Source organism: Dipteris shenzhenensis, chromosome 12, assembly GCF_047967505.1.
Source record: "Dipteris shenzhenensis isolate YYH24624 ecotype China chromosome 12, Dip_SZ_1.0, whole genome shotgun sequence".
Taxonomy (NCBI): domain Eukaryota; kingdom Viridiplantae; phylum Streptophyta; class Polypodiopsida; order Gleicheniales; family Dipteridaceae; genus Dipteris; species Dipteris shenzhenensis.
In genome coordinates, this window is record NC_141607.1 from 14,887,319 (window position 1) to 14,901,954 (window position 14,636).

Below are 14,636 nucleotides of genomic sequence, written 5' to 3' on the forward strand. Positions count from 1 at the left end.
TGTCCACTGACTCACTGGAATACCCAAACAATGGGTGAAAGCATCATTGAACTGCCCACAGTGATCAAAAGCACGAACAACCTTTGCAAGCATTCATTGTAACCATCCTGCCAAGCAAGTATCTTAAAAAACATAGCCCCAATGCTAACGAGCAAACGCAAGAAGGGATGAGTGACCCTTTCACTTGTAGCTCCCACTTGAGCCTAGGCATAGAACCAATGGTCAACTGTAGAGAGGCCAATCTCAGCTTATCAGCATCTCATACAAGCAGGCCAATCTCATCTTATCAGCATCTCATACAAGCAGCCCGTGAGTTGACCTTGACCAGCCATGAAGCATCCCTACAAATTCTCTGTCATCCGTACAATCGTACATTCGGGTACTTGCAACTGTACACAGGCCATACGAAGGCCGTACACACAGCTATACACGTGCCAAATTGCTCATGTGGTAGCCCGTACCTGACAGCCCGTACAACAGGCATAGGGTCATCCATACGTAACGGGTAAGCCCTGTACAAAACCTTGCAATTATCCATACATCTGTACACTACGGAAGCCCGTGCTCAGCCGTCAGAATGTACAGCTCCAGTCGTACAGCCACATTTATTACTCACGTATGGACTTCCGTACAGTCCGTACGGCAACAGCCCTTCCTTCCACTCTGCATTTATTACTCACATATGAACTTCCGTAAAGTCCATACAGCAACAATCCTTCCTTCCACTGCCCGTCCATACTCTTGTCTACACCCGGCTCTCAAAACCTTCCGTACCATTGTACGAAGGCCACCAGCTTGCTCTCTTCCGTCGGTGCCTACTCTCTTTGTGTGATCGCCCGTCGCCATTTCTTGACCAAGTCCTTCCAAAGGCCTTCCTTTCCAAAAGGGGTTGCATGGGCATGCCACGTGGCAGCCCATGTCTTAGGTTTCCCCTAAGGGCTTTCATTTCTAGTGGGACTTTTTAAAAACCCCACCAATGACCAACTTCAATTCCTAAGGTTCAACTACGATGGATCCTCACAGATGCACACATCAGACTTCCATCATCCCCTCTCCTGGCAGTGGTTATCACAGCGTGGCATCAGATCAAAGCAGCCCTCACTTGCATTCCTCTTGAGACCTGCCCCAAGTTCACCTGGACTCCCCCTAACCACCTGGATTCCCCCTAAGTTCATCTGGTTCCATCCCAATTGGACTGGTCTCCATCCATGTCTGTCCAGTCCACCTGGCTCCAAGGTGGACTGGCTTCATCTCTGTCCTCTTTGCTCTTCTGCTTATATGTACAACAACCTGCACATAAAGAAAAGATAAATGAATGTTTGGGAAAATGGTGTTAGAAAAAAGGGAGCTGAAGGGGAGATAATAAATTGTGAGGTCACCCAAATGTATAGTCAGGGATGGTGCTGCAAACATTAAGAAGGTGGAGGGACTGTCATGAGCTCTCCTGGATAAGTGAATCAGTTTTCCTGTAAATTTCAATCATTTAAATCTAATGCCTCACAGATTATAAATTGTTAGTCCTTACAGTATTATATGAACAAAAGTTCTTGGCCAATCCAAACCCAGCTACAGAAATTGTGCCATTAAATCCTGTGATAGTTTGCTCACAAGAATTTTCAGGCAGAAATGTATAATGCATGCACATGAGCATATTCTGGAACATCATACCACTCACACCCATCAGAATATGCACGTTAATAAATATTATGTTTGCTCATGAAACAGTGTAAGAATATTATTTGGAGAGTTACAAAACTTACAGTAGCTTCAAGTATTCCATGAGCTTCACTTAATGTTGCAGCTTTGGATTGTACTGCAGAATACTTTTCATTGTGTTCAAGCTCCAGCTTCTTGTGCTTCTGCATTTTAGAATCAAATAAGGAATTTCTTTCATAAGGTAATAAGATGGCATATTGAACAAACATTCTGTCAAGTTCCTTGCTACCTATTACAGTAACCAAAAGCAGACATGCTTGTCTAGTAACCAATGGGAAAAGAACGAGGATGACACACAAAAGAAGATGAGATCACCATTGACCAGGAAAACTAGGGTCATACCTCTATTAGCAAGATCAGTTCTTTTTGAGAAGATGCTTCTTTATCCTGAAATGGAATCTGCACTCTTAGAAGATGGGTGAACACCTTGCCACAATCAAGTATGACTAATTTTTACTGCCAACCTAAGAACTACGATTCAGATCAGGGCCAAATAGCCCTATTATCTGTAGTAAATTTTTGTCTCACCACATTGATAGCCTCAAATTCTTTAATTCAAAAGCAACAAAATGAAACTCCACGCTGAATGAGGTTTATAATAATGCATGCCATTTTGGGTCCCATCACAAAAGATACTGAGACCTAAACGACTATGAGGGCTCTAATCTTGTTCTCCACCCAGCCATGGCTTCTAGAGTCCTCCCTCTACCGCAAGACCTTCAGCACTTCTTCACAATGAGGCTCTCTCTAGAAACCCCCCCTGAACCCAGCACTTTCTCCTCTTTTGGTGCCATGTGTCCCATATGGAACCTTACCTTAAAAAGCCCTCTCATGGGTTCTCCCTTTGCACCACTTCTTAAATGCCTAGGCCTAGAAACAAGCCTAGACCCAAACCCTCAAAGCCTCTACTAACTTCCTATCGATCCCTCTAGGTTCCCGCCTCACCATAACCAAGCCTCTCGCTTCCGTAATTATGGTTGATGTAACATTCCCTTCCCCTTAAGAGCGCTTACATCCTCGAAAATAAAATTTGCGAAACCTCCTCTGGAAATTTCTTACCCTTTCCCATGTTGAACTCTTTTCGAGTCTGTCATTCCACTTAACCAGACATTCTTGCCATATTGTATGTCGAATTCTTTTTTCTTGTGTATCTAAAATTCTTTCTAGTTCATGTGGTAAACTAACACGTTCAATGCGTTCAACTAGGACTTCATTTCCAATGAGATTATCATCATCTCCTAACTTCCTTTTTTTTTTTTCCCAAGAAAGAGACTTCTATTAAGTATGAGAAAAAACCCGCGAGAGCAAGCTCAAAGCGGGATACATCATGAAATCATGAGGATAAATTAAAAACCCCCTCAGAGTGAGGTGGAAAACAACCAAGGCTGAGGCTGAAAGTGCCACCTCAACCCTGTAGTAGTCTCAGAGAAGAAAGGAGAAGCCTTCCATTCCCTGAAGAAAGAAGCCCTCCTAGCTGAGGCTGCACGGGAGTCTCCCTGCATACCCGTCCATACAGCCATCAAAGTATGTACGGTGTCTGTCCAGATACTAGCCAATGTGTGCGAGGGATGAACCTGAGTACCCTCCAAAGCCTCTATGCATCTGGCTCTCCAGATATGCCAGGATGCTGTAATGGTACCTTATGGTCAGAACCAGGGAACTTCTCGGAATCCTATACAGGCCACGACATAGTCTTCTATACAGAGACACATCAGAGTCCAGAGCGCCCTCTCCCAATAGTCAGCGGATATACATGGGAGTCTGCCTACAGAGGGGTACAAGAGGAGTTCAAGGTTCAGGAGGAGTTGCAGTCCTTTTCAGATCCACACTTCGGGGGATCATTTCAGTAGAGCAGAGAGATACACATTCCAGATTTCTTTGGATCCGGATACGACACATGGATAGCCAGGATCTGTTTGTCGCAGTTTGCTACTCCCCCCCGAAGACCTCCCACTTTGCCAGAGATATTTGAGGTGATGATGAGACATCCCCATTTGCTGCCCTTTATCAGTCCATCGTTGACTTTTCTAGCTGCGGAGAAGTCCTTCTAGTGGGGGACTTCAACGCGAGGACAAGGACCCGTCAGGTGCCACATCTTGATTTCAGAGATGATTCCACTCTACTGGCAGATGTTGACCTTGAGGAGGCAGGTATGCTACGGGTTTCGGCTGACAGGCGAGGTCCACATTCATCCTATGGGCAGGCCCTATTAGACTTGGACAGAATACATGATCTCATTATCTATAATGGTCTTGACAGATGGCCCGCTTCAGGTGGTTTCACATGCTTTCCACATGGGGGGGCTCCAGTGTTGTTGATTACATCATGGGATCCCCTGTCTTCACATCTCGCATTACTGACTTCACTGTAGCACCTCTCCCCCCAGGGGCTGATCACACATACCTTTTCTTTTGCATCTCCAACTCCCTTCGCATAGCACCTTCCACCCCACTCAGGGCTTACTCCACCTACCACGATATACGCTTTGAACGGGATCACTCACCTTCTTACTCTGGCTGTCTGTACATACTTCTCGCTTATATTGACTTCATACCCCTTTTAGAGGATCGTGCTGCCCTTGTCACCCGCTCACTACACGAGGCTGCCATTCACGCCTTTCCCCACACCACCCGCTCCACCCGCCCACCACCCCCTGGAACTGTACCTTGTAATAGTTGGTACGATGATGAGTGTAAGGCCTTACGCCGTCAACTCAGATTCGAAACCAAAAACAGTCTTCCGAGCGCACCAGATACGCTACGTGAATACCATAGAGACTGGTACGAAGGAAGAAACTAGACTTCGTTCATCGAAACGAGGAGAAGCTACTGAACATTTTGTTTAGTAACAACTCTAAGGACTTCTGGCGGAGATTTCTAGAAGGACGGTCCCCTCCGCCACTCACTAACACCTAGATCTGGTTTGATTATGCACGCACACTTTATGACATCCCAAATCAACCAGTCCCTAGCCTCTCACACATGCCTCGTCCCACATCCTGCACCCTCTTCACTAGAGGAGGGGTAAAGGATGCTGTAATGAAACTTCATAATGGCCGAGCGAAGGATCATGAGGGACTATGTACTGAGTTCATTGCATATGGGATTAACCTCCTAGCCCCGATCTTAGCAAAGCTTTTTAATGAAGCGGTTTGTTTGGGATTTCCACACACTTGGACCATTAACACTATCTCACCCATCCACAAGGCAGGGGATCCCATGAGCCTGGAAAACTACAGGACCATTATGATTGGACATGTCATGTCCAAGATTTATGCATCAGTACTTGACTCCGAGGTTAGCAGACTTACAGAGTGTCGAGGACTCAGAGCAGCAGGACAGGCTGGATTCCGGCGTCATCATGGAACCATGGACCACATTCTGACGCTCAGATGTATAATCGAGGAGGCAAGATCACGGAAGCAGAGGGTTTATTGTTGCTTTGTGGATTTTCGCAAGAGGCATTTGACACAGTCCCGAGAGCTCGCCTCATACGGCGCCTACAGGACTTGGGTTATGACCAGGAGATCATTTGGGTTGTCATGGCGCTTTATGAGAGAGTTTCTGGCAGAGTTCGGGTAGGATCCGGGTGGACAGACGAGATCATGAGTACCATCAGGGTCAAACAAGGGTGTCCTTTGTCGCCTACCTTGTTTGGCCTCTACATTGACGAGCTTGAGACAGTGATGCAGACACAGGGGGTGTAGGTTGCTCTCTTGCAGGCACGCTGATCCAGATTTTGCTCTATGCAGATGACATGGCTCTCTTGTCTTCCTCAGCAGAGGAGCTTCAGAGACACCTAGACGCACTACAGTCCTTTTGTGAGTCTCATGATTTGAAGGTCAACCTTAGTAAAACCAAGGTCATGATCTTCAATACATCTCGAGCCATCATGTGTCAGGAGCAGTTCACATTTGCGGGGTCATCTGTTGAGATAGTTTCATCATACACTTATCTTGGGGTTATCTTCTCCGGACCGAGCTTCACTATGAAACCCGCGATGCAGGCACGGTTGAGTAGAGGGTATGCCTCATTGGCCAGGCTAGAGAGGCAGTGCTTCTCCTCACACTTTCAGGATCCACGCACCAAGGGGTTGCTTTTTGACTCCTTGGCTCACCCAGCGTGGATGTACGGCGGTCCTTGTTGGGGGCCAGACTTGTCGGATATAGAGTGGGCCCGTGTGGAGCGGCTACAGGTTCTCATGCTATCACGGATGATTCGTGGTAAGTCATCCGTTCCTCACCAGATCATTCAGGCTGAGTTTGGGTCACCCCCTTTACAGCTAGATGATGCATTTCAGGTCATCACATATCTGTACCGAGTTAGGGAATATGGGGATTATACCTCGGGGCGTAGCAGGCTACCATGGATAGCTTTATCCTCTTCTATGGCACTTGCAGCAGGAGGAGATCAGAGGTATTGGTATGCACGTACAGAGAGATGGTTTGAGCGACTGGGGCTCCACATGGATAGACTACCTCCCTTCCAGTATAGCATGGATGCTCCGTTCTCTCCCCTCTTATCACACGAGGTCAACCAGGTTATCCGTGAGGATCTACTACAGATACACACTTTTCGGACCTGGTTGGAACCAAGTGAACTCCTAGTGAAGCTTAGCTTCTACAGAGATCACTTCTTACATATCACAGCGGAGGGTTTCATTGACCCACCAGGATACACACAGATTCACCTATTCCACTCGATGAGGATCTCTCTAGGGCAGTTTTGGGTCTCTTCACACAGACTTCGCATCGAGAGCGGCAGAGCAGAGCGACTACCCAGGGAGCGGCGCATATGCACACTTTGTGACATACAGGAGGTCGAGATAGAGGAGCATTTCATCTTCAGGTTTCCTGTGTACTATGAGATCCGAGGACGTTTCCACTGCCTCTTCAAAGATAGTTCTAGGATTTTAGCCCATTTCCTTCTCCTATCCAAACCAGCGGTGTTTGGCAGGTTTCATTCATGAGGCACATAGACACCGCGAGAGGATACTCCGAGCATGGAGACAGGAGCAGACTTCTTCCTCGGTTGATCCCTCTTAGAGCTCTATCACGCAGTTCTTTTAGCTAGATCACATGGATCCCAACGAGACGAGGCCTCGACATGACCGTGACTCGGAACACGTGACCCGATAGCTCAGATAGAGGGTCGATACACAAATCACACTTGGAGACATCCCCTCCTTGTTTAGAGTTGGAGCCCCACCGACGGGGGTCACAGTAGCCCTGGTTAGACGTAGAGCTACGACCAAGAGACGTGCCAGGACCGCACCTCTCAGTGGCCGACAACACTCTATTGCCGACTTCATGCCTCCACTGCCTCATCCATCCTGATATCTTGCTGTTGCTGGGGATGATGATGATATTGATGATGATGCTGAGATTGATATATAGTCGACCACCGACATCACTATGTTGTACTTAGGACTTAGTACTGCCATTCTGCATTTTTTGCATTTTGCATTTTGCATTGGTATGGACGCTCGTTTAGTAGCTCCACTACCACAGCTCGTTGTATCAGGATTTTAACAGTTTCATAGACCCATCGGTCTTCCGAAGACTTTAATAAACTTTCTTTCTTTCTTTCTTTCTTATGCTCGCTAGAGTCTCCCAAGAAGTATCCACAGAGGCATGTACAGCTGTAAAAGAAAGGTGTGGTACCACATCCAACAAACAGGACTCAGTCCGATGACGTCGTACCGAAATGGCAAGAGAGGAGTCAAATCTCTCATAGAATACCTGAGGCTCTGTAAGAGAAAGCCAAGCCACTGAGCCCCACGTCATAAAAAATGGGGAGTGGGCAAAGTGACTGAAAATCCTGGCTACCCCCATCCAAATCATCCTCGTCTGTCTGCAATCCCATAAGCAATGCTGAATAGTCTCCGAAGCAGAGAGGCATCGAGGGCAAGTAGGGTCGGCTCCGAACCTAGACCTCCAAGGGTTCACTGCAATCCCACCATGGATAGAAAGCCAAAAGAAGATAGAGATCTTTCTATTCCTGTGGGATTTCCAGAGTCTCCTCTAGAAGCACCTCTGTAGATCCGCAGTGATATCAAATGTCTCCCAAGAGGAACTCTGAAAGGTCTCCAACCTCTACTACTGAGCTGATATCTCCTGGCATTACTGACCGTGTAACGAAAGAAGGGGATGCTCTTCTCTCGATGCCCTGCGTCAATCCACTCCCACTCTCCAGGGTCCCAGTGCAAATACCTGATGGGAACTCCCCCATAGAGCCAGAGCTTCCAAGACCCGGTGGAGAGTAGCCGGGGGTCTGGGTCTAGGAACCACTCTGAATCTGATCCCTGCACCAAAAGACCTACAACTCTGATAGGCTGAAAAGCAGACTCAAGCAAGATCTCCTCTGTGGACTTGAGCAATCTGCCACCATCCTGGACACTAAAAACTAAAGCTTCCTCCTGTGCATCTCGAAAGGCCAAAACCTGAAGCGGAACACCGCCTCTCGTAAAAGTACCTGCCCAAGTGGAGGAAGTGAGTGGCATATCATCTGTGTCTACCCAAACCTCTAGAAGGGCTGCCTCAATCTGCAAGATCCTCCCTACACTCCCTCTGAGATGTCCTGTCAACCTTGATTTGGTTTGCTCTGGAAGCCTGCGGAAAGCTTTCCAAGACCCCATAGATGATGCAGGTCCCCTCTCCCACCTGGACCACTACATGTAGAGTGAGGCACCCAGTGGTCTCCCATGATCATCTAAAATACTATCATTCCACAAGATGGGTTGCCTATCAATCTCTTCCCGAGAGGAAGGAGGAATCCTCCGAAGAGTGCTTCTGAAACTGGCCCATGCTTTCAGAATGGCAACCATGAGAGGGGACGAAGGTGATCTGAGGTGTGCTGTGGTGAAGATCCACCTAACACTGCTCATCCAGTCGCCTCTTGAAGAAGGTGTGCACCTCTGTATGCTGCTGATAAGAAAGTCCTTTCACGGTTCCTGTCTTGGCATAAGTTCCCGCACCACCATCTTGCGAAGTAAAGCTCTGCAATGTAAATCTGGATCAATAATATTGAGACCCTTTTCCTGTGTAGGGAGGATGAGGGTCTCCCAAGCCACCCTGGCTACGGCATCTGCTGTGCCATCAAGCCCACTCCAGAGAAAGTTTCTGATCGGTCTTCTGAGCTGAATGATGCAGTCCCTAGAACGGCACCAGCATGAACAAACAAACCAAGCCGTTGCCAAGAGGACCTGGTTGACCACCACAACTCTAGAGGCAAGATCCAGCTTGGCTGAGCTCCAAAAAAGAAGCTTCCTCCTGATGCTCTCCAAGACGGGAGCAAACTGCTGCGTGGTAGAAATATCCAAGCCGACCTGGCAGCCCAAATACCTGATAGGCTCACCCCTCTGAACCCAAGTGAATCCTATGTCAAGCCCCCAAACTAGAGTGTCCTCATCACTGATCCAAAAGCCATTGGATTTATGCCAATTTATCTGCGCCCCTGCCGCCAAGCAAAATAAATCCAATGCTGTCGTGAAAGAAGTGAGCGTCTGTGGAGTGGCATCCAAGTAAATTGCTGTGTCATCTGCCAACTCACTGTCAAGTAGCTCCTCTTCCCTTCTAATGGAAAGTCTCAACCCAAAGATGTCAGCTTGAGATCTAACATAGATACTCATAGCTTCGGCCACGAACAAAAAAAGAAAAGGAGCAAGGGGGCATCCCTGATGGACTGATCTCGAAATCTGAAATCTCTCACCCCTTACCCCACCAATAAGTACCTGGCTGTGGGCTGATCTGTACAAAGAGGAAACACCTCTGATCCAAGCATCAGTAAAGCCAAAGCGTAGAAGGGTGCCCTCCAAAAAACCCCAATCTACTCTGTCATAAGCTTTCTCAAAATCCAAAAGTAGAATGGCAAGATTCTGGCCACTTTGCATGGCCCACTCTTTCCCAGAAAGAGAAAATGTTATCAAAGATGCTTCTGCCATGCACAAATCCCATCTAAGTGTCATGAATAAGATCAGGGAGAAGGGGCTGCAATCGGAGGCTGATAGCCTTGGCCAGAATCTTGTAACAAGTCCCCAGAAGTGTGATAGGCCTCCATTGGGACACTAAATTTCTGCAACCTCCTTTTGGGATAAGGTGGATGAGACCCTTTGTAAGCGACCCAGGCATCTCGCCAGCGTCCCAAATGGCCTGTAGGGCTGAAGTAATATAGTCTCCAATCATATCCCAAAATGCAATGAAAAAAGACGGGGTGAGGCCATCCGAACCTGGGCACTTGCCCTTGTGAAGGGCTGAAAGTGCAGTCTTGAACACTGTGTTGGGGAAAGGTGCATCGAGTAGAACATGCATACCTGGATTCACCAACACAGGGATGCTCTGCCAAGTAGCCTGTCTAGCATCCTCTCTATCATGTGTCTCAGGATCAACATTAAGAAGAGTGGCACAGAAATTTGAAGCTATGCGTAAGACATCATCAGGCCCTGTCTGTAAAACCCCATGTGAGTCAATAAGCTGGGATACACTCTCTCTACTATGTCTAGGGCCAAGAGTAGAGAAAAACTATTTATTGACTCTACCACCCATCTGAATCCAGAAGGACTCCCGTGCATGAAAGGCATACTCTGCTCTCTGATCAAGCAATAACTGCTGATGAGCCCTTGCTGCAGCAAGGCACTCCTGAATCCAAGCATCTGAAGGCCGTTTCTGCTCTTCCCTCTGCAAAGCTGCCAACTGCTTGTGAACACCAATCTCACGTTTGAGAATATCTCGTCTCTTGGTACAAGAAACTGAGCGGTAGAAATCGCTAATACCAGAAAGGGCAGCGGCTACATGTGATGGATATGGCTGCCCACCCTGGACATGAGAAACCCATATCTACAGGGCTGCCTCTGTAAGGTCCTCCTCTGTGTAAAAGGCATCTGGAATCCTGATGCTGGCAGACCGGCCTCTCAAGTGAGGCTCTGAGATAGCCAGCACAACAGGAAAGTGGTCTGAAGTGGAAACCCCAACAGCAATGCATACCGATCCACCTCTGTCTAGTGCCCAATCATCTACATAGAATATGTCAATGCGTGCATGAATAGGCATCTGCTGCCTCCTCTTCGACCAAGAGAACAGGAGGGACTGTGGCTGAATAAGAAAGGCATCATCCCACCAAGTATCTCTGCCACAAAAGTGAAAAAGGAAGGCATCCCAAGCTGCTCTCTCCAAAGAGTGAAGTCCGCCTTCTCTACCCCCTTTTTTGTCTGACGGTAACTCGACCATGTTAAAGTCACCTCCAATCACCCATGAATCCACAATGGGGGCCCAGGAGAGCAAAGTCTTCCACATAAGGACACTCTCCCCTCTAGTGTTGGAGGCATACAGGTTAAGGAAACCAATGTTACGCCCTCCAATCAAAAGAATAAACCACTGAGCTCTAGAGGGAATAATGACTCCGTGTCCAACAACTGAGGGGAGAACCGACTACGAAACTGAAATAAAAGTGCCCCTCCTGGTGCCCAAGGCAGGCGACCAAAAAGTATGGCTAGAAAGCAACTTGCCTGACTTGGCACAATCTCTAGAATCCAGTTTGTGCTCTTGAATAAATAAGATCCCCCAGTAACACCTGGATGAAGCTGATCCCGGATCAGCTGTCTACTGCCGCGATGTGGGATGCCGCCTAGGCCTTGTATGTTCCAACTAATAATCCTCATCGACGGGAAGATGTAGAGTGGAACACCTTACCCAACCTAGTGGCGGAAACAAACCCCTCAACAAGGGAAGACCTCTTGCTCGAGGAGGGAGGAATAGAACCAAGTGGCAGAAAATCAGCAGGGGAAAGAACCCTGCCACCTGAAGAAGAAGCCCTATCAACAGGAAACCCAATCACCGCCTCCCCAAAAGTAGTGGGCACAAACTCCTCCTCTGGGAAATCTGAACCATCTACCGGGGCAAAAAACGAGTTCCTGTGAAGCAAGCCAGACACCAGAGTGCAAAGGATCCCCTCTGAGGGAAGAGGATCAATAGTGTAAACCATCCCCTTCCCCCTATCCAAGGGAGGAAGTGAGGACTGCTCTCTATCCTGTGTCTACCCAGCCGCAGAGACCTCTACTACCTCAAGAAGAGCGTCTGGCACCGCTGGATCTAGGGAAGAAGCTGCAACCGAGGAGGAGGTCGAAGCTTCAGGGTCTCGGCGGACTGTGCAAGGTGAGACTAGAGGGGCAGCTCCAGGTGAAGCAGAGTCTACTAATGTACCCTCGTGATCTGCACACGTGCCGGAACCCACAAGAGAGCGTCGCGTGCCCCTAAGGTAGGTGGGGGTCGAGGAGCAGGAGATGGATCTGTACCACCCCCCTGTCGAGGCCGAGGAGCAGATGCTGGACCTGTACCACCACCATCCTGAGGAGGACCGCCAAGCAAAGGACAAGGAGCAGGTGCTGGGCCAGTAACACCCCTCTGTCGAGGCCGAGGAGCAAGTGCTGGACCTATACCACCCCCCTGTCCCCCCTGTCAAGGCAATGGGACGGTAGCTGTATCAGAGGGCTTCTTGGGCCTTTTCTTCTTCCTTGGGCAATCCCTGGCAAAGTGTCCAATGGTCCTGCATATCCTGCACTGGTCCTGCCTACCTGAAATCTCTACTCTCTGGCGAAAAAAGGAACCATCGGGGCGTTGGATCATAACATGATCCAGTTGGGATATCTCAAGGTGTATGCCTCAGGCACACCTTATGTTTCTATGTGTGAGTGCTAGAGGCACAGTTAGGTGCCCACAAGCACAGTTAGGTGGTGGAAAAGCCACATAGGATGATTGAGTGAATCTAGGAGCAGATTGAGGAGATGATTGTGGAGCTTTGAGGTCATCAGTGATGTCAGTGACCTTGTATGAGGTGCCTACTTAAGGACCTCTTTCTTCTTCATTCTATAAGCAAGTATTCTGAATTTGTGTCAACTCTACTCTTTCCTTTCAGTGTTCCAACATGGTATCAGAGCCATTTGATCCCCCTTGAGCCCATTTCTGCCACATCATCATCTTCTTCTTCATCTTCTTCTTCTCCATTTTCCTCTTTCTTCCCAAAATCTTTGAGAGCTTGGTTCTCCACCTACAAACGACCATTGCCCAAACCCTCTGAGCTGGAAACTCCTCTAGTATGGGCGAACTTCCACCTGCAAGCAATTGAAGAAAAAACGTCTGTGGTGGCTGCCATTCTCCAAACAGCGAATTTCTTCTGTTGCTCAATACTCCCTGCCTGCTCCGCCATTGCCTGAGCCCTCTTAGGAGTAGATGGGCGACCTCAAGACAAAGATTTTGAGCCATTTTTCAAGTCATTTGGTTCAGTAACGAGGGAGAAATCGTCAAAACTCAGTTTCAGCCTGTAGCAACTCTCCCGGGCAAAAGTGCGCACCATTTCGTCCAACCTCTGTGCTGGACCTTCTCTGGTATATGAGCTTTCTTTTGCTTCAGAAAGCCCTCTTTTCCTTGCTTTGAAGAGTGAGCTACAAGCCCTCCAAGTTCAGCTTTTCATTTTTGACAGTTTTGGACAAGTTTTGAAGATGATGCTACATAAAATGCTACTCTAGCATTTCTGGTCTTTTGAAGTTTTCAATAACTTCATTACAAGTGTTGCTTCAGTTTTGTTTTGACTTGCTAGACCTGGTTGTGATTGGAAAGTGTTTATTTCATCCACTTCTATGAAGCATGCAAAAAGTAGCATCATTGTTTGAAAACTAGTCACTACTATTTGCTACATCAAGTGCCTATACTTTGGAAGCATTTCAGTTATTTTTGCCTTGTAAGAGAGATAGACACGGCCCAATATCTGGGTTAGACCCTCTCATGGCCACCTTATATAATCTTGAGAAGTTCAATGGAAAGGGTTTCCATACATGGCAAATGAAGGTAAAATTTGCATTGATGCGGGAGAACTTATGGGCACTTGTCAAACCGACTCCTACCGCTTCTTCTACGGCCTCAAATGCTGGAGAAACTTCAACTCCGACACGACCGGCAAGGGATCCAACAAGAGAAGAAAAAGCATATGGTATAATTGCTTTAGCTTTGGGTGATGATTACATACATCATATATCTGACTTGGAGTCTCCATCGGAAGCTTGGCAGAAGCTAGATTTGATTTTTGGTGCAAGCTCTCACATATCTAAACTATCACTTAAAATCTCTTTCTTTGAATTAAAGATGGCAAGTGATACTACTTTAGCTGCTCATGTCAACTATATGCGGAGTCTTATGACTCAGTTAGCTTCTATCAACTCTCCTATCACCCCTAATGATGCTATGGCAGTGCTACTTAAGAGTATGCCTGAAAGTTTTGATCACATTGTTAGCACTTTGAAGAATCTTCCCAATCCAAACCTTGAAGGCATTATCTCAGCTCTCCAAGAAGAAGAAAGACACATGGAGTTAAGGAAAGGCAATGACACTGCTTATGTTATGAAATTCCAGAAGGGCAAGTACTCTCCTTGCAATCACTGTGGAAAGACAAATCACCTTTCAAAGGACTGCTTCAAAGTTAATCCATGTAAGCACTGTGGCAAAAACAACCATAGTGATAAGTTCTGCAGAGACAAAGCAAAGACAGAAAATGCAAATCTACTTACAGTGAATTTGCCTCCACAAGATGAGGCATCCCATGAAGATTATGCATTTTAAATCATCTCTATGTATGCTCCAAATCACTCTTTTTATGTCAAGGTACTCAGCCTGGATAGTCCTCCAAAATGAATGAAAATAAGTTATTGTGTGTTGTGTGTGTTTTGTAAACACCTCTGGTCACCTTATGATGTAGGCCATGTGTATGTTTTGTTCCATGGTACCTCCTACAGACATTGTGTGCATGTACATGTAGGAGAGATAACCATTGGAAGGTCTGTTTGTGTCCCTTTCTATTTACCTTACACCCAAGGAAACCCTTGCTAGCATGAGAACCTAGCCATAGATTTATCCTTGACCACCATGAGATGGCATG

The 14,636-nt window shown here is 47.3% G+C and overlaps 1 protein-coding gene across 2 annotated transcripts in view; it reads right to left on the reverse strand.

Moving 5' to 3' along the window:
* The window catches only part of LOC147895862 (uncharacterized), a 121,341-nt gene that overhangs the window by 75,179 nt on the left and 31,526 nt on the right, over positions 1 to 14,636 (reverse strand). The window contains exons 3-4 of one of the 2 annotated variants that reach the window (XM_087383000.1): positions 2,059 to 2,103; positions 1,761 to 1,859 (exon numbers count right to left, since the gene is read on the reverse strand). In XM_087383000.1, coding sequence (XP_087239126.1) covers positions 1,761 to 1,859; positions 2,059 to 2,103 — 144 coding nt within the window. Of the gene's footprint in view, positions 1 to 1,760; positions 1,860 to 2,058; positions 2,116 to 14,636 lie in introns of both variants that reach the window. The other variant, XM_087382999.1, reaches the window with a different exon arrangement.